This window comes from Mauremys reevesii, linkage group 1 (assembly GCF_016161935.1).
Source record: "Mauremys reevesii isolate NIE-2019 linkage group 1, ASM1616193v1, whole genome shotgun sequence".
Classification (NCBI taxonomy): domain Eukaryota; kingdom Metazoa; phylum Chordata; order Testudines; family Geoemydidae; genus Mauremys; species Mauremys reevesii.
The window spans coordinates 267,734,777-267,762,205 of record NC_052623.1 but is presented as its reverse complement, the minus strand read 5'-3'; the positions used below and the strand labels follow the sequence as shown (position 1 = coordinate 267,762,205).

Genomic DNA, 27,429 nt, shown 5'->3' with positions numbered 1-27,429 from the left:
TTTGACAGATGCTTTGCATTGGGGTGAATGACTCCAATTGCAGAGCCATGGAGAATCAGGCCTAGGCAGCCTGGGGGCAAGTCTCAGGTCCAGCTATGTTATTCTCTTGCAAGTCGCTTGACCGCGCAGTGCCTCAGTTTCCCTTTTGTGCCCAATGGGCATGATAATGCTACTTACCCACCTCTGCTAAGCACTCCGCGAGAGCTATAGCTGAAAAGTGTTGTGTTATTGTGTATCTGAGCGCTGTAGATGTTGGTGTGTAGAAAGATGTGCGTATTTATTTGAATGTGTGTGTCAGTTGTGTTTGTACATAGGAATCCGTCTACAGTATTGTGTGTGTGTATGTGCTTTTGTCTAGTGGCGTGTGTTACTTTGTGCCGGAAACGGACACAGCCGGAAAAACACCGTGTTGCCCCTTTAAATCTCACAGGGCGGGCCCGAGCTTCGCAGGATGACATCAGTGGGTTTGGCCCCGAGACTCAATGGAAACTCAGTGAGAGAAGCGAGCGCTCAGAGACTGAAGGGGCAGGCGAGAGGGAGGGAGGCAGGCACTCAGCAGGCAGAGCAGAGAGACAAGGAGGGAGCTCAGGGCTGGGTACCGCCGCGAACACCCTGTCCCAATCCTCCTTCATCCTTCCCATCCCAGCCACCTTCCTTCCTGACAGCCACCGGAGCAGCAGCCGGACACAGACCCCTTCCAGACAGGGTAAATATTGCACGCATCTGGATCTATCTTGGGGTGCAAATCCGGGGGGAAAGGCAGCCCCTCTGGCTCTTTGTTTTTGCTGAGAGAGGAGGAGGAGGAGGCTGGGGGAGGGGAGGGAGACAGGGCTGGGGGAATGTGACACAGGCAAATAAGACAAACTGGAAGAAAGGAGGACAAAAGCTTTTTTACGGAGACAAAGCCGGGGGGACACCCAACAGAGTCCCCCTGCTCCCCACTTTTGCAAGGGCATTTTAGGGGCCCCGATCTCCCCCTTTCAGAGCTGTGAATTTTTTTTTTTTTTGCTCTCTGCATGTTGAAGTGGCTCTAATTTATTATATTTTGGTGGGGGGATTAGATCTGCGTATGTAACTAGACTGTTGTATTTGGGGAAGGGGGCAAGGGAATCTGCTAATTTCTGCTTTTTTAATAACATCTTTCCATAATTTTAAAACATTTTGCCCTGAGTAACTGATACTCCTTTCTCGCTTTTCTGGATGTTATTTATTTTAGGGGTGGCCATAAACCATAGTGGCAGCCCCTGCATTGTATATTTATAAAGTATTATCTCTGACAAACAGGGTGTGTTTTTGAGGTGGGGGGGATGGTGTTGAGAATCAGCTGGGAAAATCAGTATTTCCTTTTGTGCACTGAAAAGATTGGTGGGGGAGGGAGGGGAGAGAAACTGTTTATCTGGCATTATTTCATCTTCTAAAATGAGCATAGCTAGGAATGGATAGAAAATAGAACTTCTGTGTCATTTTTAATTGGCTGGTGCATTTAAAAAAAATAAATCTGGTGTTAGAATCTGACTTAATTTAGTATTTTGCTTGTGGAGAACCATGGGGTGACAAGGAATTTTTCTACCTTGTTTATTTCTTTCTCCCTTTATTTTAATGCCTGTATTTGTTGTTTTCTTCTATCTCCCTCTCTCTTCTTTTTGTAACTGTGAAAGGGGGACAGAGGCCGGAGGGACCTGTATTTCTATTTGATATTTTTTATGCAAAGAAAAATGTCATATTTTTTCCTATTTAAATTCTATTTTCTCTTTGCCTCTCTCCTTATCCCCCCTCCCGTTTAAGAAAAAGCTATGTAAAGCCTTTATGGTCTGTGTACTAGGCAGCTTTCCCCCCCCCCCCCCTTCAGTTTCCCCTTAATGCCAGATTCAGCCTAGCAGCCTCCATTATGTAGCGGTCAACTCTCACTGTGTGTTTAATATTCTCTGGCCTGTGGTATCCCTGGGTACATTCGGGTCTCCTAGCTATTCAGATGGGGTAGGGGTAGTGTCATTTTTATGTATCTGTTTTGTTTGTGTGCTTCCTGGTAGAGTCTGTGCTGACATGTAAGTGGAGGGGGAAGGGGGGGTCTGCAGCTTGTGTGTGCGTATCATGTGTTTACATAATGTCCTGTGTGTATGTACATGTGTATTATAAAATAGGATTGGAACCTATCTGTGGGTATGCAACACTGATGGGAATATAGTATTTCTAGGGTTGTGTAGTGTACTGTAGGTGTATGTGTGTAATGAGGATATTAATATATTCTACACATTCACTCATGCAGAGTGCATTCTTGTTTTAAGGTTTCATGGGGAAGGGGCTGTGAATTCCTTATGGAGACCTAAATGGTTGTCCTCTGGCCCCAGGGAATACTGCTTTGATTGGAAAGTACTGGCAGGGTGGGGGGAAGGGTGCAAAAGTGTCTTTTTATGACGGATCTGGAGGCCAGACCAGGAAGGAAAGCGGAAACTGTAGGGTCTGTGGGGGTGAGCTGGTAAATCGTCTTCTAACCCCTGGAGCAATTCCAGGGGGTGAGTGTATGTGTTGGCCCTTGACATGTGTTCATCCTGCTACCGTCTATGTTCCCAACTGCAGTGTACCCTCCGTGCAAGGCTCTGTTTCCAATACTGCAGTTGGGCGGGGGGGGGAGACACGTTTACAGGAGGAAATGTCCATCCTTCTTTGCTCTCCCTACACCTCCCCCCCCAGCCCCTATGGGGGTCTCCATTCTCCCTTCTTGGATTCCCCTTTAGAGACTAAGGAACAAGGTCAACAGTCAGCAAGGAGGTTGCTGCACACCTGTGTGAGATAGTCCCTGAACTTTGCCCCTGTCTGTCCCAGGAAGTGAGGTACCACAATAGGGCATTGGCACAACCCCTGGGCACAGTCTTTGGTGTGCTGCTGGTGTCTGAGCCTGGGTCTCCTGCATAGCAGTGTGGAGCACTACCTAAGACATGAGGCCCAGCCTCTGCAGTGTTCATAGGGCCTGCTGACCAGTGCTGGGACCAGAACCTGAGCTGAGCATTCGCCCTTTAGTGGCCCCAGGCCTGGCCGAGCTCAGCCTCAATGGATGCTGGGTTCAGAGTGTGAGTGTCCTTAATGCAGCTTGTGCCTTTGCTCCTATACTGGAGCAGGAGGGTGAGTCAGGTGTACGTACATGTGGTTGTAGTCTCAGAATAGCAGGCAGCGGATAAAACCAAGGCTGGTGCTGTGCCCTTGTGCAGGCACACCTGCCTCACAGGTCTGTTCCCAGGGCTGTGCCTATTTCTCATCCTGCAGAAGTTTTCAATAGTAATGGGGCTTTGTAGTCTCTAAGCATAAAGAAGCCCAGGCACATAGGTAAATATCAGGCAAGGGGACTCCACCTCTTGGTGTTTGCATGTGGCTTCTAGTGGCCACACTCTGCTTTCAGGTTTTGTGACGCCTCCTGAATGCCTTGGTGAGATAATTTGTCCTGTGTGTCTATGCAGCCAGTCTGTTCCTCTTTCTGTAATCCCATCTCCTGGGGTGGGAGAAACAGCTCTGGGTTGGGGTTTATGGTGTGCCCAGAACCCCTGTCACTGGCATTATTTTTGCCTCTGCCAGAGAAGGAGACATTCCCCTCTCGAAGATACTTCCCATACACTGCGCCCCAGTGAGGGAAAGTTCCTCTTACCTTGTTCTGAACATCTGACTCATTGCCTCCCTTTCCAAGGTGCCCATCCCCAGTACACCCAGTCTGCGTTCTGTACACTAATAATATGGCATTACATCAACTAACTGTACAGCAGAATCCTCTAAAAGGAGCCACGTTCTCTCCTCCCCTCCTTTAGACAGAGCCACATTACTTGAACAGGGGAAAGCTCGAGGTGGTGGCCATCCAGGGTGACATTGCCGGGGAGCCTCCAGAACTCCATTTGGCGAAGGCCTGCGCAAAGAGATGGGTCCTGCAGTGCACCCTAAAGGTGGTAAGGCTCAGGCTGGATCTCTGGTGGGAATGAGTGCCATGGTTGTGGGCCTTCCACCCAGAGCAAAGTATAAGGAAAGTGACTAGGTTGATTCTGGTGTCCTGCTGTGCTTTTATAGGGGTAGCAGGTAAGAGCCTTCTGTTCCTGGACCATGCCAAGGTGGGGGGTGGGGGGAGAGGGAGCAGTAAAGGACACCCACTATGGTGTATCGTAGTGCAGACAGAGGGACCCAATAGAGCAATGGAGGCTGCAGTCTGTCGTAGAAATGCACTGAAATAGGAAAGTAATGCATAGATTGACTTCATTTTAGTAGAACATTTCATTTCATTTATTTATTTTTCCTCCTTCCCCAGCCCCCTGTGGAACAGCTTGCTAGTGACAGTGGGTCGGTCTCGTGGAGCTGTAGGTTCCAAAGTACACCTGCCACAGGGGTGCTGGTCCCATTCCTTGCACAGCTTGGACTCCTTGCTATGGGATTCGTACCTAGCCAGCTTGGTCTCTGATGCTGGAGACCAGAACTCTTCCAGGTTCAGGTTACTTTAGGCTGCCATGTGTGAGGCTGGTCCTGGGGCTAATGCTGCTCCTCTGGGGCTTCTCTCCACACCATTAAACCCTCCAGTGGTCCTCCCCCTCCACCTCTTTCACATCTCTGAAGAAATGATGGAGCAAGGATTCACTCAGATTCTCCCACATGGCTGTGCAGATCGCTAAAGTGAATGGGTTTGGGTCTTGTCCCTGCAGCATTCCTGGCTCTGCTGGCCTTGGACAGCCAATGGGCTAGGACAGGAAATGGATCCCAGTTTTCCTACGTGGCAATGCAGAAGACTAAAGCCTAGGACACCAAGCCTGACCCCCTGCAGAACTTGCAGCCCTGGGGAAAGGGACCTGCCAGTAAACTCCAGATCTCCTGTGCAGTCGCATGTGGGATACTCTTTAAGTTCCTGTTTCTGTTCTGACTCTGCATTTCCTTTGCTTCCTCCCCAGTGCGACTGAACCATGGAGCTCCGAGTGGGGAACAAGTATCGGCTGGGCCGAAAGATTGGCAGTGGTTCCTTTGGAGACATTTATCTGGGTGAGTCTCTATGTTGGCCCTTCTAGCCGTCAGGATGTATCTTCTAAACTCTGATGTTTCTTCCCCGCTAATGGGTCAAAGCTGGCTTGTGAAGGGAAGGATTCTAAGGGTGATCCTCAAGGATTATGCTGTGGATGCTGGCTGCTTCTTTGGCCTTCTCTGCTGCTGGCAGTCTCCTTAAGTGAGGATGCTGAGATGTGCCAAGATCCAGTTCTGGTCAGGGAATGGTGAAAGGAACTGGGTCTCTGGCCAAACTGGTTAAGAAGTGGACTGTAGCGATCGTGTTTCAGACTCCCACCCTGTCTGCTTCTCTCGCAAGCTTGTGTGTGTTAACCTGTGGGGATTATTGGTTGTGGAAGTGGTGTTTTGGCAAAGGGACAGTCTGTTACCACAGGACAGAGAGGCTGTCCTGCTAAAATCTCTTTAGTGGAGGTTTGCTGTTCCATGTTGAGTAGAAAGATACTTATAACCCCAGTGGCCTGATGGGGTGTCTGAGCACAGAGCTGTTCAGGGCCGTGGGGAAGACCTCCAAGCAGTGGTATGATTCCCGCTCTTGCATCGCTCAGGGACAAAGTCAGGGAGGGGTAAGCTAGTATTGGAGGGTCTCTCTTCATCTTGGTACATCTTGTCTATTCCTCTCCCAAACTCGTATCCTGCCCCCTAGTCCACTTCTGTTTTTAGTGGCCCAAACAATAGGGATTTGCTTGCGAGTCTATTCCAGTCTAATAAAGCCCCTCTGATAAAGAAATAACTTCTTGAGAACTTCCATAATTTACCCTTCGCTAAGTTTTTCCCTCATTACTTCTAGTTACAAACTCTTAAGAGACCACCCTGAACAATTCCCCTCGCTCTTGATATTTACACCCTTCGGATACTTGTAAGTGATTATCATACACTTCCATGATTGTCATGTTGCCAGGTGATACATGTTTAGCTCTTTCCAGCTTTCCTCATAAATCAGTCCACCCAGCCACTCATTGTTATTGTTGCTCTTTTGTGAATTCCCTCCATTTTGTTGACCTGCTGAGATGCCCGGAAGCCAGTGCAGTATTCTAGATGTGGTCACGCAAAGGGCTCTCCTCCTGAGTGCTCTGTAATGTGATGTCTCTGCATAGAGGGCTTCCTTGGCTTCCCCACCACCACTACTGTATCACATTGCAAACTCCTCTCTAACTTGCTGTCAGCTATCACCACAGGATCTCTCTCAGCTTTACTGCTCCTCAGTTCCTCCTGTTGAACATTGCTTTCAGATTCTTTCTCCAAGATGAATCTGTTTTTATTTTCTGCCCATGTTTCTAGTCCCATTTTTTATTATTGCTCTGTCCTCATGGGTGTTTGCAACTCCTCCGTGTTTAGTGTCTTGTGAATGTCATGAATGGCTATTTACTGCCTTTGCCCAGGTCTCTAATAAAGATGATGGGTAAAAGCAGAGTGAGGTTCCCTGCTGTATCCCCCTGGACACTACCTCCACTTCAATATATGGCTGTATGTCATTTGTTTATGGTCCTCTCGTTAGCTGCCAACTCAGGTGACAGTGTTTGTAACCAAGTGAAGCAGGGAACAAGGGGCAATAATACCTTTTGCCTTCAAACATGTTACACAGTCTAAGCCTCCCTTTTGAGGTAGGTAAGTACCTCTTGCAGTAGCTCAGGAGCGTGTGTGTATGTGGGTGAGGAGAATAGCGATACAGAGAGGTAATGGTTCTGATCCTTCACTCCCTTGGAGTTCGTGTAGTCATCTGCACCTGTGCAAAGTGAGTGTAAAACATTCTGGAATTGTTGCACACCCACTTTGCAAAGTGGAAGTGACTAACATAAGAACAGCCATACTGGGTCAGACCAATGGTCCATCTAGCCCAGTTTCCTGTCTTCCACCAGTGCCAGATGCATCAGAGGGAATGAACAGAACAGGGCAATTGAGTGATCTATCCCCTGTTGTCCCCTCTCAGTTTCTGGCAGTCAGAGGCTTAGGGACACCCAGAGTATGGGGTTGCCTCCTTGACCATCTTGGCTAATAGCCATTGATGGTCCTTTCCTCCATGAACTTACCTAATTCTTTTGAGCCCCGTTATACTTTGGCCTTCACAGTATCCCTGGCAACAAGTTCCACAGCTTGACTGTGCATTTTGTGAAGTACCTCCTTTGTTTGTTTTAAACCCGCCGCCTGTTCATTTTGTTGGGTAACTCTTGGTTCTTGTGTTATGTGACGGGATAAATAACACTTCCCTATTCACTTTCTCTACACCAGGGGTTCTCAAACTTCATTGTGCCACGACCCCCTTCTGACAACAAAAATTACTACAAGACCCCAAGATGGGGGACTGAAGCCTGAGTCCACCCAAGCCGTGCTGCCTCGGGCCGGGGGGCCAAAGCTGAACCCCGAGGACTTTAGTCCTGGGGATTCAGGGCTGTAACCGGAGTCCCATGGTCCAGGGCTGAAGCTGATGCCTGAGCATTGCCATACAGGGCTGAAGCCCATGGGCTTCGGCCCTGGGCAGTGGGACTCAGTCTTCGACTTCGGCCCTGGGCCCCAGCAAGTCTTAACACCAGCCCTGGCGAACCCCTTAAAATGGGGTCGTGACCCACTTTAGAGTCCCTACCCACAGTTTGAGAACTGCTGACCTACACCATTCATGATTTTTTATAAACCTCTGTAATACCCCCTTAGGTGTCTCTTTTTTCCAAGCTGGACAGTCCCAGTCTTTTTAATCTCTCCACATATGGAAGCTGTTCCATTGCCTTAATCATTTTTGTACCCTTCTCTGAACTTTTTCCATTTCTAATATCTTTTTTTGAGAATGGGTGACCAGAACTGCATGTAGTATACAAGGTGTGGGTATATCATGGATTGAAATATTGGCATTATGATACTTTGTCTTATTATCTGTCCCTTTCATAATGGTTCCTAACATCTTGTTAGATTTATTTATTTATTTTTTGGACTGCTGCTGCACATTGAGCAGAAGTGAATAGTTCACTGAAAACAATACTCCAAGATCTCTGTCCTGAGTGGTAACTGCTAAGCAGTGGAGGCTGTGATGCCCTGTCTTGATAGGCAAAAGGGGTATGGTTTTTTAATTGTTTTTCACTCAATCAAGTTGCTTAACACGAAGCCATGTTAGCTGGCTATGTTGGTGCCTAGGTGGTCCCTCCAGTTGGGGTCAGGCATGCTGTAGTGTAGAGTGGTATGGGTGGAGGAAGCTTACCCAGCCCCTCTCTCTCCCTAGTGAATCTCTTTGTTCACAGATCTGTCAGTGCTGCACAAGATTTGCTTAATATTTCTCTTTTGTGGCCTGGAGATAGAGGGAATGAACTGAAACAAATAAACTTTGTCTCGGTGTGAGATGAGGAATCTGGGTTTGTACAGCTAAACTTCTGACCTCTCCCCTTTCACCTGACAATGCGTACAGCAATGTGTTTTCCCCTGAGCAATGGTGCTGTGGGAAATACACGTCATGGATCGTTTTTTGGAAGAGGGGAAATATTTTTTTTCCCCTCTCTTGCACATGCACATACATATATCTTAAATGGAGTGATTTCAAACGGTGGTGCCCCCTCTCCCATCTTGAGGATGTGGGGAACAGCACCACATTGGCTGAAGATGGCCCCGACGATCCAGTAGGCCGTAACTATTTTCCATGGTTCTGTAAGTCAGTGGAGGTGTAAACATTTGTGCGGAATGTGCAGTTTGCTTTATAATGGGCTTGGTGAGGAAGTGGTTTTGACTGGATGAGTAGAAGTGAGATGCATTAGCAGAACTGGGGTGGGGGGCCCAGGACTGGAATACGGGAGCTATTGCAAGTAAGCTGTGAGATGTATTGGCAAAGCTGATTGTGGTGGTGAAGGGACTGGATTGCTTCAGAGAGGAACCACAGAAAGGAATATGAGCTGAGGATTGACTGTCAGGCAAAGCATGCTGGGATGTTGGTGGTGTATGCTTGGACAGTTCCTGGTTGCATGCCCCTCCCCCTCATGGAGGGAGTTCCCTTTGTTTCCCAGCCTGTTAACTCTCTCTTGCCCTAGCTGACTTCTCCCATCTGTTCAGCGGCCATCCTTTCTTCCCTCACTAAGCTGTCAAGAAAGAAGGTGGTGGAAGGGGAAGGATGTGGGGAGAGGGAAGAACGTGGCTAATAAACACCATCCTCCGTGTGTATTGTGTGTTAGTTCTTTACATCTGTTACTTCTCTAAAAGGACCCCTTGTGGAGAATGTCTCCTTGTTCTGCAAGTGATGTCTACCCCCTCCCTGCCCCATTTAAAAAGCTCAAGACGAATGAATTCTGAATTCAGACAGCCCCTACAGCTGAGCAAGACTGGGGATGGATGTTACGTAGGACTGTGGATAATTCCTAAATCTCTCCAATGGCTGAAGCGAGAAGTATACACAGCACATTTGTGTCTGAAACACAATCTTCTCAGACTCTGAGATCTAGGAGCAACCTCTGGGGAAGGAGGAGAATCGGAGATGTGGAAGTTGCAGACAGCAGACAAGTCTATCAGATAGTAAAAGAGGGTGCATGGTTAATGCATGGAGCAAAGGGCCAGGAACTCTTGAATTCTTCTCCTGGGTCTATCACTGACTCCCTCTCTAGCGGTGGGCAAGTCGTGTAGCCTCTCCATGTCTACGTCTGTGAAAGGATATGCACCTACTTCAGCAGCGTGGCAGTGAGGATTATCAGCTGATGCCCACAGAGTGCTATGAAGATGTACAGGGCTCTGAGTGAAAAGTGTTTAATCAGTCACCCTGATCAGTAAAGGATTATTCCCTGCTTTATGTTTTCCAATGTTTTGTCCCGTCTAGTTCTAAAGTGCCCCAAGCAGTGAGGCTGCTTCTACTTCCCATGGGAGACTGACACCTGTGGAAAAGTCTTTGGAAAACACTGGCCCCGAAGGCTAGGTTTGGCCCTCTTGAGATGTTTACCTATCTGGCATATCCAGGTTTTGCAGAATCTAAGCTATCGTTTTTTTTGTTTTTTTGTTTTTTTTAATGTCAGCATTAACTTTCATGGCTCATTGTGTTAGTGGGTGGAGTTGGGAGGGCACAGGGAGTTGCTGCAGGGAATGAAATGGAAAGGAATGAAAAGAAGAGAGTCGAAGTGAAGGCAGAGAGAGACAAATTGGAAATAGCCCTGAGTGTTTCCCATTGGGTAATAATGAACCTGCCACTAAGTGACTGAACAAGCAATGACTAACTAAAAGCTTAAGCCTGGTCTACACTAGGAAATTAGGTTGGTATAACTACATAGCCCAGGGTTGTGAAACATGCACACCCTGAGTGATGCAGGTACACCCACCTAACCCCCTAGACAGTGCTAGGTTGATGGGAGAATTCTTCTGTTGACCTACCTACTGCCTCTCAGGGAGGTGGAGTACCTACCCCATGGGATGATCCCCCTCATCAGTGTAGGTAATGTCTTCACTGAAGCGCTGCAGGGCTACAGCTGCACTGCTGCAGTGTTTTAAGGGTAGACAAGGCCTTAGTGACTATGCAAGGGCTATGCTGTAATCTTGATCTTTGAGCAGACGCCCCACTGATATTAGTAGGAGGGGTTCTGTTGTGAAGGGGGGAGGGATAGCTCAGTGGTTTGAGCATTGGCCTGCTCAAACCCAGGGTTGTGAGTTCAATCCTTGAGGGGGCCACTTAAGGATCTGGGGCAAAACCAGTACTTGGTCCTGCTAGTGAAGACAGGGGGCTTTCAGGGTCCCTTCCAGGTCTATGAGATAGGTATATCTCCATATACACCTCTACCCCAATATAACATTGTCCTCAGGAGCCAAAAGATCTTGCTGCATTATAGGTGAAACCACATTGTATCAAACTTGCTTTGATCCACTGGAGTGCACAGCCCCACCCTCCCAGAGCACAGCTTTACTGCATTATATCCAAATTCATATTATATCAGGGTAGAGGTATATATATTAAAGGGTAGGGAGTACGTGGTCCTAAATTTACATTTGGCTCGCAGACCATAATTTAAACATGGAATTTGTCTGTGTCCAAAAATGACCCTTGGCCGAATGAGTTTCAAAAAGGCCTGTCCTCCAACCCCCCCAACCCCAGATACTGAGTAAAAATATTTCTTAATTTCATCCTGTTGATCCTATTTCCACTCCCTCAAAGCACCATAAATAATCCCTCGCTCTCCTTGGTGTTTACATCCTTGAGATATTTGCAGGCTGTTGTCATGCCCCATACTCCCTCCCCACCCTGCTTAGTTGTCTCTTGGACAAGAGATGTGTATTTAGCTCTTTTTAATTGTTCTTCATAAATCTGTCCCTCCAGGCCCCTAATAACATTTGTCTCTCTCACAAATTCCTACCAACTTGTCTGTCTCAGCCCTGATACTGTGGTGTCTCAGCGACACCTTTCTTCTAACAGGCTGCCTCAGACTAATCGGTGTTCTGCAGAACTGCCCCAAAGGGAGTGGACTCTGGAGGCATTTGCTTTATCTTGTGGCTCTAGGATGGGAGAAGAAATCAAGTGGTGCTTTTTTTTCCTCTTTTGACCATTTTTCCCCTACTTGGTCCCAGTTTTGGATGAGGGGTGGCAACGGGTGGATGGATAGATAGAAGGTGCTCTTTCTGTGTCCCTCACCAGGGACTCTGTATTTCCTAAAGCCTGGAGTGGAAGGCAAGAATTAATTTTACCTGCCAAGACTAGCTTTAAGGCCAGGGGTTTGTTTGGGTTTTGTTGTTGTTTGTTTTTTGCTATCTTGTCCATGTCTCTTCTATTCCTATGGCTGATTAAATTCCTCCTACCATTTCTTTCCTTCCCACTCCATCTTCTGGTTAGTACATGTGTTCTAGGGTGATTGGTTTTGACTGCCAGTCACCTGTGCAACAGGCAGTTAGTCTGTGTGAACTTTAATAGTCCCTAATTCCAGCGCAGGGGTGGGCTGGGGTTAGAGAGAGGTCTGGGGTGTCATTCTTGTGGCCTATGCACAGATCTTTCAGTTCTTGCCCTTTTAGGATGGCAGGAAACAAATGGAACCCCATTTCTGTTAATATGTGGAAGGGATGGAATGTCCCTCCTCCCTCTCCCCTTCAGTCCTCCTTCCACAGCCAACAGAAAATCCATCTCAACTGATGGCCCTGTGTACTCCTCGGCAAGATTCCTCTATTCTGTGGCAGCTAGATTCAGTTTTAAAAATATAGTTTTTTTTTTTAATTATTTACATTAGAGATCTAGAAATACCCTGAGTATAGGAGTCCCTGTGTGGTTTATTTTACTATTGCATTCTGTTTATTTCTTGACACTTATGAAAGTCTTTGGCATATCCAAAATTGGATTGGTGAACAATAATTGCACTGTGTGTGTTTTGTCACCTGGTGGGCAGTTTGGAACATTGGGATATGCACATTAGTTGGATGTTTAACTATTTCAGTGTCTTTTTTTTTTTTTTAAGCCATGTTGACCTATGAATTGTCACTGTAGACTTAACCTGGTGATACAGTGAGGCAGTTTGCACTTCTTAGAACTGTTGTTTCAGGCTGTCTGCAGAGTCTGCACTGGCTTCCGTTTATTTTGCCACCTCAAGATTTTCTTTGCAAACATAAGAGCTAGACACTGCATGTGTGATTTTTAAAATGAAAGTTTAAATTGTGGTTCACAATTCTGTGTCAAAGGGTAGATTCCAGGACAAATTCTGCAGTGGCAGCATGGGATTTGCATAAACCTCATCATGGGTGTCTCACTTAATTCCAATCATGTTTCTAATCATCATTTTGCCCTCTTTTCCTGTGCCAGGTGCCAATATTGCCACTGGGGAAGAAGTTGCCATCAAATTGGAATGTGTCAAAACCAAGCACCCCCAGCTCCACATCGAGAGCAAGTTCTACAAGATGATGCAGGGAGGAGGTGAGTTCAGGGAGGTTGCCATACCTAGTGAGAGTAAAAGTAGAAATTGTTCCAGGGCATTTTGGGGAGGAGGGAGAGAAATTACTGCTGGGTACCTTAGTGTTGGATATGCCCTTCTCAGCAAGGAATACTCTGGGTAGTGGGGAGTCACTGTGGATGTCTCTTGTCTACCTCTCATTCGTGGGGTTGGTCTCTTTCTGCAGTTGGTATTCCCTCCATTAAGTGGTGTGGGGCAGAGGGTGACTATAATGTGATGGTGATGGAGCTCCTGGGACCCAGCCTGGAAGATCTCTTCAATTTCTGCTCCCGCAAGTTCAGTCTCAAGACTGTTCTGCTCCTGGCAGACCAGATGGTGAGTTTCTTCTAAAGCTGTCAGCACCTCAGCTCCATCCCCATACCTTACTTTTGGCTTTTCCCACCCCTTCCACTCAATAGCAGTTCTGAGCTGCTGTAGCCCAGGCTATTTGTCTGAGTGAAGATGGAGGGGGACCTCAAGTGGCTTCCAGGGTGTTTGCTCTTGAAGAGGCTGGGGAGCCAGGCTACCCACTCACAGGAGTTGCCAGACTGGATCAAACCCAAGGTCCATGTAGCTGAGCATCCTGCCTCTGACAGTGGTCATCGCCAGAAGTCCCAGAGGAAGGTTAAGACCCCCAAATAGGCAGATATGGGATAATCTGTGCCCCTCCCCACCCAGTTAGGGCTCATCCTGGTCTTGAATAGTTAAAGATTGGCTCAACGCCCTGAAGCTTAATATCCCTGCCAAACTCTCTTCCCTTCCCTCCCTGGAGTGTTAACGGTGACTTCCCCTCTGAGGAAGAGGGGGAGCGTTGGTGGGAATGGATGTGTTTCCTGTTCATCTGCTTCTCAGTTCCCACGAGTTGGGGAGAAGAGTCCTTTCTTGGGCTGTGACCCTCATTGCAGAGCGCCAGAAAGCTAGCAGTTCAAGCCCACTCCCATGACTGATACTTGCCAGGCCCATCTGCCCATGCTCTCTTTTAAGGGTGGGGGTTGTAACGCCTACAGCCATAACAAGCTTCCTTCCCACTTCTCCTGCGGTGTTCACCCTCCCCCTCCAGATCAGCCGTATAGAGTACATTCATTCCAAGAACTTCATCCACCGGGATGTGAAGCCAGACAACTTCCTCATGGGGCTTGGCAAGAAGGGCAACCTGGTGTACATCATCGACTTTGGCCTGGCCAAGAAGTACCGAGACGCCCGGACCCACCAGCACATCCCATACCGGGAAAACAAGAACCTGACTGGCACAGCCCGCTATGCCTCCATCAACACCCACTTGGGAATTGGTGAGCCTACTATGGCATGTGTGCGTGTCTGTGTGGATTCTGCATGTCTGTTCGTGTATCATGTGCTGTAGATTGCAATATCATGGGAGGGGCAGCAGGTGCCATAGTGAAGGTTGTATAGTGGTTTCCTTCCTAATCCCTGGATTTCAGTTGCTCGTAACTAAGGCTACATTTTACTAAAAATACCCATGACTAAAAGTCATGGACAGGTCAGGGGAGTAAAAAAAATTCACCACCCGTGACCTGTCCATGACTTGTACTATATACCCCTGACTAAAACTTGGGGGCACAGGACCCCTGCTGCTGCTGGGGTGGGGTTGGGGTTGGGTGGTGGTGTGCGACCTGGGACCCCTGTTTGGGGGGGGGGGGAGGGGGGCTGGAAGTCTCTCTACCCAGCTCCGTGTGGCTCCCGGAAGTGGCCAGCAAGTCCCTGCAGCCCCTAAGCAGAGGCATGGCCATGGGGGCTCCATGCGCTGCCCGAGCACCGGCTCCGCAGCTCCCACTGGCCAAAAACTGCAGCCAGTGGGAGCTGCGGGGGCGGTGCCTGCGGGCAGAGACAGCGCACTGAGCCGCCTTGCCAAACCTTTGCCTAGGAGCCAACAGACATGTTGCCGCTTCCGGGGAGCCCCGCTGAGATAAGCACCACCCAGAGCCCTCACACCCCGACCCCCTGCCTCAGCCCAAACTCCTGCTGCTGGTGGTGGGAGAGGGGTGCGGTGGATCAAGAGTGCTACAGCAGGGGTTGGTGCGGCTGGCCCTGGGGGCTGCCCAAGCTGTGCAGGTGGCCTCCGGGCAAGCTGCACCGTCCGACGCAGATATCACGGAGTCATGGAAAGTCATGGAATCTAACTTCTGTCACCTCCATGACAGACTCTCAGCCTTAGTCATAACTTTGTCAGTCAATAGCAGAGTGAAATTTATCTGATTCTCTGACAGTTTCACAGCTGCCCATGGAATTCTGAATACCCACAATAAAAATGATCAGACCCTTGATAACTATGCTGCTGCTTGGCAAAGCTGTGAGCAACAGAAGCTTTGAAGCTATCTGTCTGCAGGCTCGGGAAGGCAGCTGTTGGCTACATTTGATTCACATTTGGAAGGTTTTCTCCAGATTCTTATGGGCTAAGAACTTAAATCCTCCAGAAACTGGTGGCTTGGGCCCCCAAAGTCACCCGGGAAAACTTTCCCCTCTCCACTGGCAATGATGATTTTCTAGAAGCCACAGAGTCTGGACCTATTCTGCAGCAATAGAGCAGATTTGGATTGCCTTCCTCTTTAATAATATGTAGCTGCAGCCTATGGAGGCTGTGTATCAAAACAGGGAGCACTGTCATAGCTGGGAGTGGGATGGTCTCTCCTGGTCTCTGCTCTGTATTAAAAATACAGCCAGCCTGGTAGAACCCTATGGACCATATTTTGGCCACCCCTACGTGTGTGTGTGTGTGTGTGTATACATACATACAAATTGAAGTTCAGTTTGCTGCTTACTCAGGGTTCCCATAACCAGGGTAACTGCCACATTGGGATTACTTCATGCATGCTTCATCTACTGTGTCTATCAGGGACTGGGTTTTGGGCTGCTCTGTCAGACCTGAGTGAGTGAAGGGCTAATATGTCTGTTTTGCTTGTTTAATTTTCCACCATGGTCTTAAATCTTTAGCCTTTGATTCTGGAGTCTAGCCTGCCTATCAGGCTGAATTTTTAGATCTTGTTTGCTCTTCAGAGAGCAGATTGCATATGCTATAAACTTGTAACTCTCACACAGCACTCTGCACAAAGTGTTGAAGCTGAAAACCATTAATCCTTGCAACAGCTCCCAGAATCACTGTCCATTTAACAAGTGGAGTTGCAGAGAGGGTAAGTGATGTGCCCAAGGCTGCCTGGGAAGTTGGTGTCAGAACGACAATCAAAACTCTGCGCTTCCTGGCTCCCAGTGCTGTGCCCAGGCCATGAGACCTCTCCACTGGACAACTGACGTGTTTGAGTTAACAGAGAACCTTCTCTCTGAATTTTGACTTTCAGTTACTAAATACTTGGTGTTACCATTGCCTTCGTGCAGTTGAGAAGCAAGGGAGGAACCCGTGAGGTGGAATAGCAATCAAATGAGAGCCTTATATTTGACTCTGCAAGCTAAGGATTGTACATTCCAGAGTCTGGAAGGAGTGCAGTTTTTCCCCCCCTTCCCAGAGACTGGGTGGGGAGATCTGGGAGGTTTTCCATGGTTACCAGGGGAGTCATTTGACTATGTGGCCCTTGGTTCATACATTCCAATCAATTTTCACATGCTCTGGGGGTGAGAATCCCCTGTGCCCGTCAGAGCATGTAAAGTCTGAAATAGACACCCGGGGTGCCCAGGAGACTGATACAGAAGGGGCCTAGCATATTCTGTCTGAATAGTGAGTATGGGAAGCATGAGGGTAATAACTCTTCCCGCCACCACCCTAAATTCCTTTTATAGATGACATCAGAATGGGCCCTGTTTTTCTGCTGGTCCTTCCCCTGGCACTATTTCCAGTTTCATGTGCTATTAAAGACACTAGTTCTGGGCTGTGCAACCTCCGAGTTCACAAAATCTGATATGAATGTGTAATCAGAAGAACATAATTTGGTGAGGAATGAACAGGGTTTGGGGGAGTCTGGCTCCCTTCCCAAGGATTATCCCAGTCACAGACACATGGAAATAGCATGGCTTTTGGAAGGGTCAGGCGGGTAGCAGCGTGCTGGGAATCGGGGAGCCTCTGTGGCTGCAGGGAAGCAGGTCAGCTCATGAATCTTGTCCAGTGCAAGTCCTAAATAGCCTCCCTCTGCTCAGGCATCTGGTCCCCATGCAGTTTGCCTCCCTGCTGTCAGTTGCTGACCCAGCCTTTGTCTGGGCACCATCTTGGGGGAAGGAAGGAGTGACTAGGAGCCTGTGTCTGTGAGAGGGAGGAAATTGGCATGGAAGTAGGATAGCCGTCTTAGCAATGGAAACGGAAAGAATATTTCATTGCAAGGTACAGATTGGCTTTGGGGGCTTTCCAGAGGTGTGGGTCAGAGGTTATTTTGTAGAGAAGAAGAGGATCAGTAGGTTGGAGAATGTGTGGATGCTGTTCCAGGTGTCCAAGGGAAGACTGAGGCGCTGAAGATGAGTAAAAGACAAAGACAAAGTGTGATGTAGTAGACTAAACACAGGACTGGGAACCAGGAACTTCTGAGTTCTAATCCCAGCTCTGACACTGACTGACTCTGAGACCATGAGTAAATCCTTCTCTTCCCCTGCTTCCTGCCTATAAAATGGAGATGTGATTTTCTTACCTCTCAGGGATCATGTGAGGCTAAAGTGACTCTTGTAAACACTAAAAGTGTGCATGCAAAGAAATGTTCCTGAGTGTACATGTCCTCAGTCTTTTAGGATGAATGTGGATATTGCAAAGGTTGAAGCTGTCTTGTGTTGTCAGATTGATGTACTGTTCAATCTTATTTATATTTTATTTTTTCTTTTAATATATATTCCCAGGCAGAAACTGTTAAAATGGAGTGAAAGTTGAGAGTACTTGTCAGTTTAGGGTGATATACATTATAGAGCTGTTGTAATTATCCCACAACCAAGAGTTATAAACCCAGGAAGCTCACAGTTAAAGTTACACTTAAAAGAAATCTAAACATGTGAAGTTACTGAAATGTGGTCAGGGCACCAAAACAATCTGGGGCCTGCCTGTTGGGCTCTTCAGATTTCCCATGGAATTTAAAACTCACTGAAATAGTGTGCACAGGCTATGTTTAAAGTTGTATAGATGTACTTTTAAGGATTAATGGTCACTTCCCCATTGTTCTTCATAACTGAAAATTTGTCCATCTGCCCTCTGGTGACACCACAAAAAACAACAACCCACCACTATGATTAAGGTGGTTTTAGTGTTTATGGATCGAAATTAAATTAAACTGATTTTTTTTAAAAGACAAATCAGACTCTCATATTGCCTTCCCCCCACTTCCTCCAATCATGGTGTCACTTCAGGGCAGGGTTGAGGGAATGTGTGCATCTGTATAATAGATACTAGAGATTTGCACACTTCCTTGCTTCTATAGCCCTAGCTCATTGCACTCACTGGGGACTTCTTACCACTCTCTCCTGTCCTCCTATTTCAGGGACTCCCTGCAATTCTCTACCCCTTTCTCTTATGCCAGGGCTTTATGTAGCCCATTCTCTGCCCCCATGCCAGGGGCTCTGTGAACTCTCACTTATCCCCTCCCCATTACTATTTAAGTAATTCAGGAGGTCAACATTTTAAACTGTACGGGCATAGCCGAGACACTGGGTTGGTGGGAGGAGGTACCAATGTGGTGGAAGGTGTTTTAATGGCAGCCATCAATCTATTGGAGCTATAGACAATTTCAGAGGTGGTTGAAGCTGTCAGGTGCCAGGGTCTCCAGGTGTTCTCCATTTCACCCTTTTAGTTTTTCTGATTTTTTTCCCCTCACCCCATCCCGTCACCAAAACCAACAAGATTATGTCCAGTGATGCTTAGAACATTCCCTGAAATTTTGGACTTGAACATTGCATCTGAAGAAAAGTTAAATGCCATCAGGCTGAGCATAGGCCTCACTTCCCCTGGCCATTTAAGAAAAAACCCAACAACAAAAAAGCTACTTTTTTTTTTTTTTAAATGTGAAAGTTGCAAAGTCAAGCACTCAAAAGTTGAGAATTTCCGGTATTAAGATTACCTGTGCAACCTTAATTCAGTCCCTGGTGTGTCTGCATTATAATACAGTCTCTAATTATATGATGACATATTCATTTTTCCTGAGGACCCCCTCCACCTCCCATCTCATTCAGTGCACAGGGTAGATCTGCTCTGAGGAGGAATCAGGATTGTAGTGAGGGAGGCTTGGTCAGTAGTTCACCTGCTTAATTTGTTGCTGAAGTTGGAAGGTGTGCAGTAAACTAAGCTGGGGATTTCAGGAAGAGAGAGGATGCAATCATGGGCTAGGCAGTTGACTGCTACCCTGGGAAAATTAGTTCTGCCTCTGACACACAGTTTCTATGAGATACTGGGAAAGTGATTGTTAAACCAAATTTTTCACAGGTGGTCACAAATTGTGTGTTCATTTTCTGAGTGCCCAACCAAAGATAGCTGAGGCCTGATTTCACTTGTAGCTGTGAGCACTCTTCACTCCTGCAAAATCAATGGGAGCTGTGTTTCAAACATAAAGTGTGAAGCACTCTGAAAAAGTTTTGGCCTTATTCTTTCTCCGTCTCAGTTTCCCACTACAAAAATGGCATAATACCATCTAATCTCACAGGAGTGTTTTGAAGATAAATAAATTAATGTTTGAGAAATACTCAGATACTATGGAGAGAACACCACAGAAGTGCCCATAAGGAAACGAATAGCTTTGTATTCAGTATCAGAGGGGTAGCCGTGTTCGTCTGGATCTGTAAAAAGCGACAGAGTCCTGTGGCACCTGATAGACTAACAGAAGTATTGGAGCATGAGCTTTCGTGAGTGAATACCCACTTCGTCAGACCACATGCGTCTAATGAAGTAGGTATTCACTCACGAAAGCTTATGCTCGAATACTTCTGTTAGTCTATAAGGTGCCACAGGACTCTGTCGCTTTTTGTATTCAGTGTAAGGTTTTGAATGCTGTGTTCTGCAAGGCCTGGGCTGCATGTTAAATGTGGAGGATGAAAAATAAATATTGAATTGGGCAGGGGTCCTGTGCAAAAAGTAGTATGTGATCATGTCATTAAAGATGGTCTCCTTATGCATACCCAAAGAGGGCCAAATTAAAGGCCACCTTAATTCTGACATTTCTTAATGCCTGAGAGCTTGACTTTGCAACCTTAATGTTCTTCTATTTTAGATCTTTTTAACATGTTTTGTTTTAAACTGAAAAACCAGGAATTCCATCACATGAAACCATATTGACCCCCAGCTTGGCTCATCAGCAGGGTTTAGATCCACAACACAGACCTCTGCCACTTGAACTCACAGAGTAAATGGTAGCAGTAGTAGGTTCTTATCCTCTGTGTGGGCCATCCACTAGTGGGGAATGAGACTCACTCTGCCAGTGAGATTCACCGCTACTTCCCGACAGCAGATCAATGTAGAGTCTGAGGATTCCAGGGTTCGATTGCGGGTTCTGTGGGGGAGTGTGCTTCAGTGATTACAGATGCTTCTGCTCCTAGCATGACTCTGTTCCCCGTTTCCCTCTCCACCCACCCCTCCATTCCTCACCTCACCACGTTCTAGTTGGCCTGCTTTCGCCTTATCTTCCTCATTGCTCTCGGTGCCGGCAGCGAGAGCAATGAGAACCTAGGAGAGGTGGTCTTCCCACTTTCAGTTCCTGTGCCTGATTCCACAGTGATCCCCAGCTGCCAAGAGGAGCCATTGAAGGGAAAGTCCTGCTACGCCCCAGCAGCCCAGGAGTAGGAACCTGCTCACTGCAGAGAATCTTCATAGAATTTAGCTGCCAAACTCTACCACTTCTCTACTGATCATGTGCAAACTGCAGTTATTCGGAGGCTTATAACTTGGAAAACTTGGGCAGATTGTCATGGGATGGCAAGAGGCACATCCCAACGCCAGGGTGAACATCCCCCTCCAATACCAAATTTCAAGTCCCTGCTCTGAATTATGGAGGCTCTTGAGCTTCTCAGAAAAAGCGCTTGGAAGATTGTTTTGCTCTTGTTTTTAAAAATACACATTAAAAATGTGGTGTTTTGCCCTAAGCTCCTTCTCTGAAGTGACAGAACCATTTTTGGTTAAACTTTCCAGAAAAATTGAGCCTGAAGCAAGTGGGCAGTTGGTTGTGTATTGGGAGCAAAAAAGAGATGGTCTCTTGTTTCCTCTTGCTTGTCCCTAACCACAGAGACCAATTAAGCAACTCCAGTCACAACTCACTCCCTGCCCATGTGTAACTCTCTCCTCCTCCTCCAGAACAAAGTCGCCGTGACGACCTGGAGAGCTTGGGCTACGTGCTCATGTACTTCAACCTGGGTTCGCTGCCCTGGCAGGGCCTCAAGGCTGCCACCAAGCGCCAAAAGTATGAGCGTATCAGTGAGAAGAAGATGTCAACCCCCATTGAGGTGCTCTGCAAAGGGTACCCTTGTAAGTGCTGTGCGCTCCTGACGGGTACCTTCGTAATACACACGTGCATGTACACTCCCTCTCTCATGCTGGTACCCTACAGAATCTGACCCCTGCTAGCAGCGGGGGGCATGGCACATGTCACCGCAGTACAGAGGGGTGGTGGGGAAGGAACCCGGCGCATTGCTAATGGCAACAGTTAGAAGGGATGAGAGAACCATGGCACTGCAGTCCTGGCACAGAAGTGCGACCCCTTAGAAATCCCTAGGGAGCTGGTTTTGGGTGGTCTCGGTATTTTTGAGGTGACCCAGTTTAGAGGCAGGCTGCGATGAGAAGTTGTTTCAGGGCTCATGCTGCTGATGTCTAATGATGCTGAGGTGTCTGGATCTGTGGGGGATACTGATGCCAGCTTGCAGCTCATGCTGCTCTGGACTGCTGTGGCCACTTTCTCCCCACATGGGACCCTGCTTCCCAAATCTCCGTTCTGCCTATTTTGTTAATGATATGTTCTCCACTCTGGGGATCCCATGCAACCTGCATGCTGTCCCTGGCTTGAAAAGCAGCCAAAGAGGGGAGGCGAGCAAGGATTTCCCCCAGAGGAATTGGGTGGCTGTCCTCAGTGCCCAAAGCAGAGCGTTCCTTAGTGGAGAAGGCACATATTGTCTGGCTCTGCAGTGCTGCCCCTCTGGTCTGAAGCAATGCGTCTCGGGGGTGGGGCCCTAGTCCTGTGGCTGTACCTGAGGCTCGCTGCAGGGAGAGTGGAGTGGGGGAATGGAGGTGCCTCGTCAGGGTGGAGTTGTATTTAACGATCAGCCATTATCTCTGCCTCTCTCCAGCTGAGTTTTCCACATACCTCAATTTCTGCCGCTCACTGCGGTTTGATGACAAACCCGACTACTCGTACCTGCGGCAGCTCTTCCGTAACCTCTTCCACCGCCAGGGCTTCTCCTACGACTATGTCTTCGACTGGAACATGCTCAAATTTGTGAGTGGTGCAGGCCTCTGCGAGGGGCATGGTACTCCCTGGGGAGGGCAGGGGGCGGAAGCTGTGACCGCGCTCACTGAAAGCACGTTAGGTGCTCGGCCCTAGTGAGCAGTAAGCGGGACAGGCGTGCAGCATGGGTAGCGGGAGCGGCACTCAGCAGCATTAATTGGGAATCACTATCCCCTGGAGCATCGGGTCTGACTCTCCCATTGCAGCCTTGTATGTTCTTGAGGTCTGGGACTCTGGCTCAGTCTGTGTCTGGCAAGTACCTAGCACAGGGGTGGGCAAACTTTTTGGCCTGAGGGAATAGAAATTGTATGGCAGGCCATGAATGCTCAAAAAATTGGGGTTGTGGTGCAGGCTCCAGGGTGGGGTCAGAAATGAGGAGCTCAGGGTGTGGGAGGGGGCTCCAGGCTGGGGCAGGGGAATGGGGTGTGGGGTGAGCGCTCTGGCTGGGGTGCAGTCTCTGGGGTGTGGCTGGGGTGAGGGGTTGGGGGTGCAGGAGGGTGCTCTGGGCTGGGACTGAGGGGTTCGGAGGGCAGGAGGGGGATCAGGGCTGGGGCAGGGAGTTGGGGTGTAGGCTCCAGCTGGGGTGCAGGCTCTGGGGTGGGGCTGGGGATGAGGAGCTTGGGGTGCAGGAGGGTGCTCTGGGCTGGGATTGAGGGGTTCAGAGGGCGGGAGGGGGAACAGGGCTGAGGCAGGGGGTTGGGGAGCGGGGAAAAACTCAGGGGTGCAGGCTCCAGGCAGCGCTTACCTCAAGCAGCTCCTGGAAGCAGTGTCATGTCCCTTCTCTGGCTCCTACGTGGAGGCTCGTCCAGGCGGCTCTGCAGGCATTGCCCCTGCAGCTCCCATTGGAGCGCTGGAGTGGAGCCATTAGCATGCATAGGAGCCGGAGTGGGGCCAAGATGCGGCTTCTGGAACAGCCCCTGACTTTGCGCCCCAGCTGGCGTGACGGAGCAGGGCAAGCCCCAGACCCCACTCCCCAGCAGGAGCTTGAGGGCCGGCTTAAAACAGCTGGCGGGCCAGATGCAGCCCACGGCCTGTAGTTTGCCCACCCTTGACCTAGCACCTTGTAGCTGCTACTGCAGTCTAAACAATAACACACACCTCCATGAGGAAACGAGCGAGGGGGAGGAGATCAGAGCCTCCTCCTCATGGGATGGAAGGTTCTAGAGATGGGATCCCCCCTGTTTCTTTGCCTAGTCCTTGGGCCAGACTTGTTTCTTGGCATGGGTGGGCACAGGGTTTTCTGGCTTGTTCTGAAGGCTGAGCCTGTTGCGATTTGCGGGGGCGATATCTGTCTTTCAGGGAGCAGCCCGAAACCCTGAGGACATGGATCGGGAGCGGCGAGAGCACGAGCGAGAAGAGAGGATGGGGCAACTCCGGGGTTCTGCCACACGAGCGCTGCCACCCGGCCCCCCTGCTGGAGCCACAGCCAACCGCCTTCGCAACGTTGCAGAGCCCATGGCTTCCACACCCGCGTCCCGAATCCAGCAGTCCGGTGAGGGGAGCCGAGGCCCGTGTGAACCCAGGGTGTGTTGGGAGTGACTGGAAGCTGAGGGTGCTGAATGCATTTCTCTCACTTTCTACTTCCTTCCCTCGGACAGGAAACACGTCCCCCAGGGCAATCTCACGGGTGGACAGGGAGCGGAAGGTCAGCATGAGGTTACACAGGGGAGCTCCTGCCAACGTCTCTTCCTCCGACCTCACAGGGCGGCAAGAGGTGTCACGGATTTCAGCGTCACAGGTGAGTCCCTGCCTGTTGCACGTGGCCTCGGCCTGTCTGCACCGTGCCCCAGATCACCTGCAGTTCTGGTGACACCAAAATGGCCACAGGAGCTGCTGGCTGAACTGTTGAGCTGGATGGCTCCCGGGAAATAACGGTTTCGGGGGAGGTGGGGGATCAACAAACCCATTGCGGTAGAGGAATGTACAGAGCACTGTGGTTTGTCTCCTGCTTTCTCCTCAACCCTCTCTCTGGTTCCGCCTCCTCTGTCCACTCACACACACTCTCGCTTATTCCCAGACGAGCGTGCCATTTGATCACCTTGGGAAGTGAGGAGAAGATGCCCCCGGACCAGTGTTTGCTTAGGTGAGTGCTCTCCCTGGTGCCCCAAGACTCTGGTGCCAGCTGTTGGCCTGAAGCCTGAGAGCCGCTGTGGTGGGTCAGTGCACTTCCCTTCCCTCTCTTATCTTGGGAGGATGCCCTTTGGTCTTGGAATGGGATGCTTGAGCTTCATTAGCTGGGGATGGAGAGCAGCACTGTGGTGCTCCGTGGAGAAACCGATCCATATGGCTGGTTCAGCAGTAACGCTTGGTGGTGGTGTGTGTTTTGGAAGTTCATTCCATTGCTCCTGAGGGGTGGGAATGCTGTAGACACCACTTCCCCATGCCTAGGGGGGCGTTAAGACCAGAAAGCCATTTTGTTGCTTTCCAGTTCGTGCTCTCCTGATTCATCTTTGAGGCAGTGTGATAGTGCTGAGGAGGAAGGTTTGGGCTTGAGTGGGGATGTGGGAAGGGTATGCACCAGAAGAGGCAAGATATGTTTGTAGCCTTTTTTAAACCAGTGCATATATCTTTGAATGGGAAGTAGATGCTCACAGGGTAGTTCTGAGGGCTTCTCTGTGGGGTGGGGAGAGGGAAAAAGAAATGGGTAATTTGGGGTACCAAGCTCTCATCATAGGAGATGGCCAGGGGAACCCTCCTTTCTCTAACACTCTTCCCCTCTTTTTCTTTTAGTGTCTTCACTGTATTTTTCTTTTAAAAAAACAAAAACAAAAAAACCCCAAAAACAACAACAAAAAAAACTTAAATCCCCACAAAACAGTTTTTGTTTGTTTGTTTTTTGCCAACACTGAGGAGATGAGCTGCCCCCCCCCGTGCTGGCATGAAACATTTCTGAGCTCGCCGCCTGTGTTCCCCAACATGAGCGCCTCCGAGAAGCCGACGACACGGGAGCCCTGCAGAAATGCCTCTGCTGCCTTTGTGCAGCTTTCCCCCCAGCCCCACCTCAGCGCACCGTCTTCCCAGCTGACTGCACCCTGCCCTCCCTTGACTCTGCTCTTTTGTTTTCTTTTTAAAACAACTTCCTGTCTTTTTTTTTTAATTTTGGTTGATTTTAAGATCAAGTGGTTCCTAATGCAATTTTTTTAATTTTTTGAGGGAGCGGTTGCACTCGTTTTGCAGGAATCTCCTGGGCAGGTAGAAAATCTCTGATTCCAGCCATGGCTGATGGTAGAAACTGTGTTTACAAGCATTAAAAGAAATGGATGGCAAGCTGTGAGAGGAGTCACAGGAAAGGCCTGCCACTTATTCAGGGATCCTTTTCCCCCAGTGGCACCTCCGCACCATGTGGGGAGTAAGCGGAAGCACCAGGCATGTATAAATAAGACAAACGGTCCTGGCATGCCAAGGGTTTCTTTCCAGAGGGGGTGAGTGGTTCAGTGGAGGAGGTGAAAGTGAAGCTGAAGGACAGGGAGATTGTAACCCGCTTCCCATGCCGGGGGTGGGGTCTTTTACATCAGGCTGCATGTGATGTTAGGTTTTGTTTTTGTTTTGTTTTAATTACTGAGGGAAAAGAGTGGGATCTGAGGAGAAGAGAGGGGTGTGCAGAAACTTGGGGGATGGTTTTCCTCTTCCAGCTCCCTCCCACCCCACCCCACCCCAAATAAAAGATCAGATATCCCGGTGCATATGCACAATCCCTGACTGCCTCCTTCTTCTCCCACTTTAGTTGTTTTAAATGTATTTTAGGAATGCTCAAGACACCACATGGTTCTTGGGTTTTAAAATGCAATGATCACCGCTGTGACATATGGCCTCTAGCTGGCGCATTGACACTAGTGTGGAGCCAGTGGGTGTGGGTGGGGGAGGGAGGGGGTTCGGTTTTGGTTTTATTCCTTTCTATTTAACACTGGTTTTTTTTCCCTAATTTATTTACCCCCTTACTCTCATTTTTTTTAATTAAAGAGCAAAACTTTTTATTACTTTGTAATTTAAAAAAACTGAAAAAAAAAAACCTGAAGAACTTTGGGGGTGGGGGGGGATTTTGTACTTTTTTCCTGTGTAAATATTGGACTTTTTTGAGCTTTATCGTGGTTGTTAATTTGAAGTAATAAAGTAGAAAATGATAAAGTGACGCAAGTATCTGTCCTTTCTTCTCTCCTCCCCACCGCTGTTCTGGTGATGTGATATACAGGCAGGAAGTGTCATCTTGCTGCCGGTTATGTTCCCAAATTCCAGGAACATGTTTGATTAGAATTACTGGAAAAAAAGCACATGGCCAGAGCACCTAAAAATAAAGCTGATTTGGTCTTCAAAGTCATGGTGCAGTCAGCGCTGTGGCCTTGGTGGGGGGAGAGCTGTGAGAAATATGATTTGGGGGTCTTTTGATACCTGGACTGGAGAAGTTTAGTGTGTGTGTGTTAGACTCCAGGAAAGAATGATAGTGAGGTTTCCACCTTGTGAATTTATGTACACGCTGTTGTCCCCTATTAAACATGATTTGTCTCTGTCAAGGTTTTGATTGATCAAAATCAAATCCTGCTGTAGATAATCTCAGTTTCTCCCTCCAGCCTGAAAAATGTTGTCATGAATATAAACGTACTGTACGGGGAAGGGGAAAGTCCAGGTTGTAGTTCCAGACAACTGAGATCCAAATTTGGACCTGGTGTAAGCGGGACTGACTGCTCTTGAAGTTCATTCTTCCATGTCTGCATCTGGTCCCTGTGGAGATCTCGCTGTCTCGCCTGCCCAGGAGTCAATTTTAATTTTGAAATATTTTATTTCTAAGTACTGACTCCTACAGTTACCCCATTCTGAATAAACAACCAGATGAGAGTTCAATTTCCTGATAGTCATCAAACTTTTAAAATTGATTTAAAAAAAAAAACCCACAAACCTGGGACTAAATGACTGTCAACTCATGAATCCTTCCAGCTTCCATCAGTTAGCTATGTGAAGACAGCTGCACCTTCAACTTAGAAGCCTATAATTTGTTGGGCCATTTTAGTAGCTTACTCTGACAGCGTCTGTGCGTGGTAGCCATGGAGCGTTAGAACCCATCCCTAAAATCAGGAGACTCACAAGTGTGTTTGGAACCTCCGTAGCGCCCCTCCCTGGGCTTTCTAAGGTAATGGAGTGAAACTTGACTCCTTCCTTTTCTAACGTTTGTTTCCTGTGGAAGGCCCGGTGGGGGCTCAGAGGTAACT

The 27,429-nt window shown here is 48.5% G+C and overlaps 1 protein-coding gene across 1 annotated transcript; it reads left to right on the top strand.

Moving 5' to 3' along the window:
* The first annotated feature begins 461 nt into the window (after positions 1-461).
* LOC120371682 (casein kinase I) lies at positions 462-25,887 on the top strand. The gene is made up of 11 exons (XM_039487745.1): positions 462-706; positions 4,914-5,001; positions 12,746-12,856; positions 13,060-13,208; positions 13,933-14,161; positions 21,085-21,255; positions 22,071-22,219; positions 23,528-23,720; positions 23,827-23,966; positions 24,246-24,311; positions 24,959-25,887. Exons 2-10 carry the CDS (start codon positions 4,926-4,928, stop codon positions 24,276-24,278), a joined length of 1,251 nt encoding a protein of 416 aa, XP_039343679.1. The 5' UTR covers positions 462-706; positions 4,914-4,925; the 3' UTR covers positions 24,279-24,311; positions 24,959-25,887.
* The last annotated feature ends 1,542 nt before the right edge of the window (positions 25,888-27,429 follow it).

Excerpts from the sequence above, each read along its gene's own strand:
- LOC120371682 (XM_039487745.1), top strand. The coding sequence starts at position 4,926 with ATGGAGCTCCGAGTGGGGAACAAGTATCGGCTGGGCCGAAAGATTGGC. Across the intron at positions 14,162-21,084 it reads CAACACCCACTTGGGAATTG|AACAAAGTCGCCGTGACGAC; the intron begins GTGAGCCTACTA and ends CTCCTCCTCCAG. Across the intron at positions 22,220-23,527 it reads ACTGGAACATGCTCAAATTT|GGAGCAGCCCGAAACCCTGA; the intron begins GTGAGTGGTGCA and ends TCTGTCTTTCAG.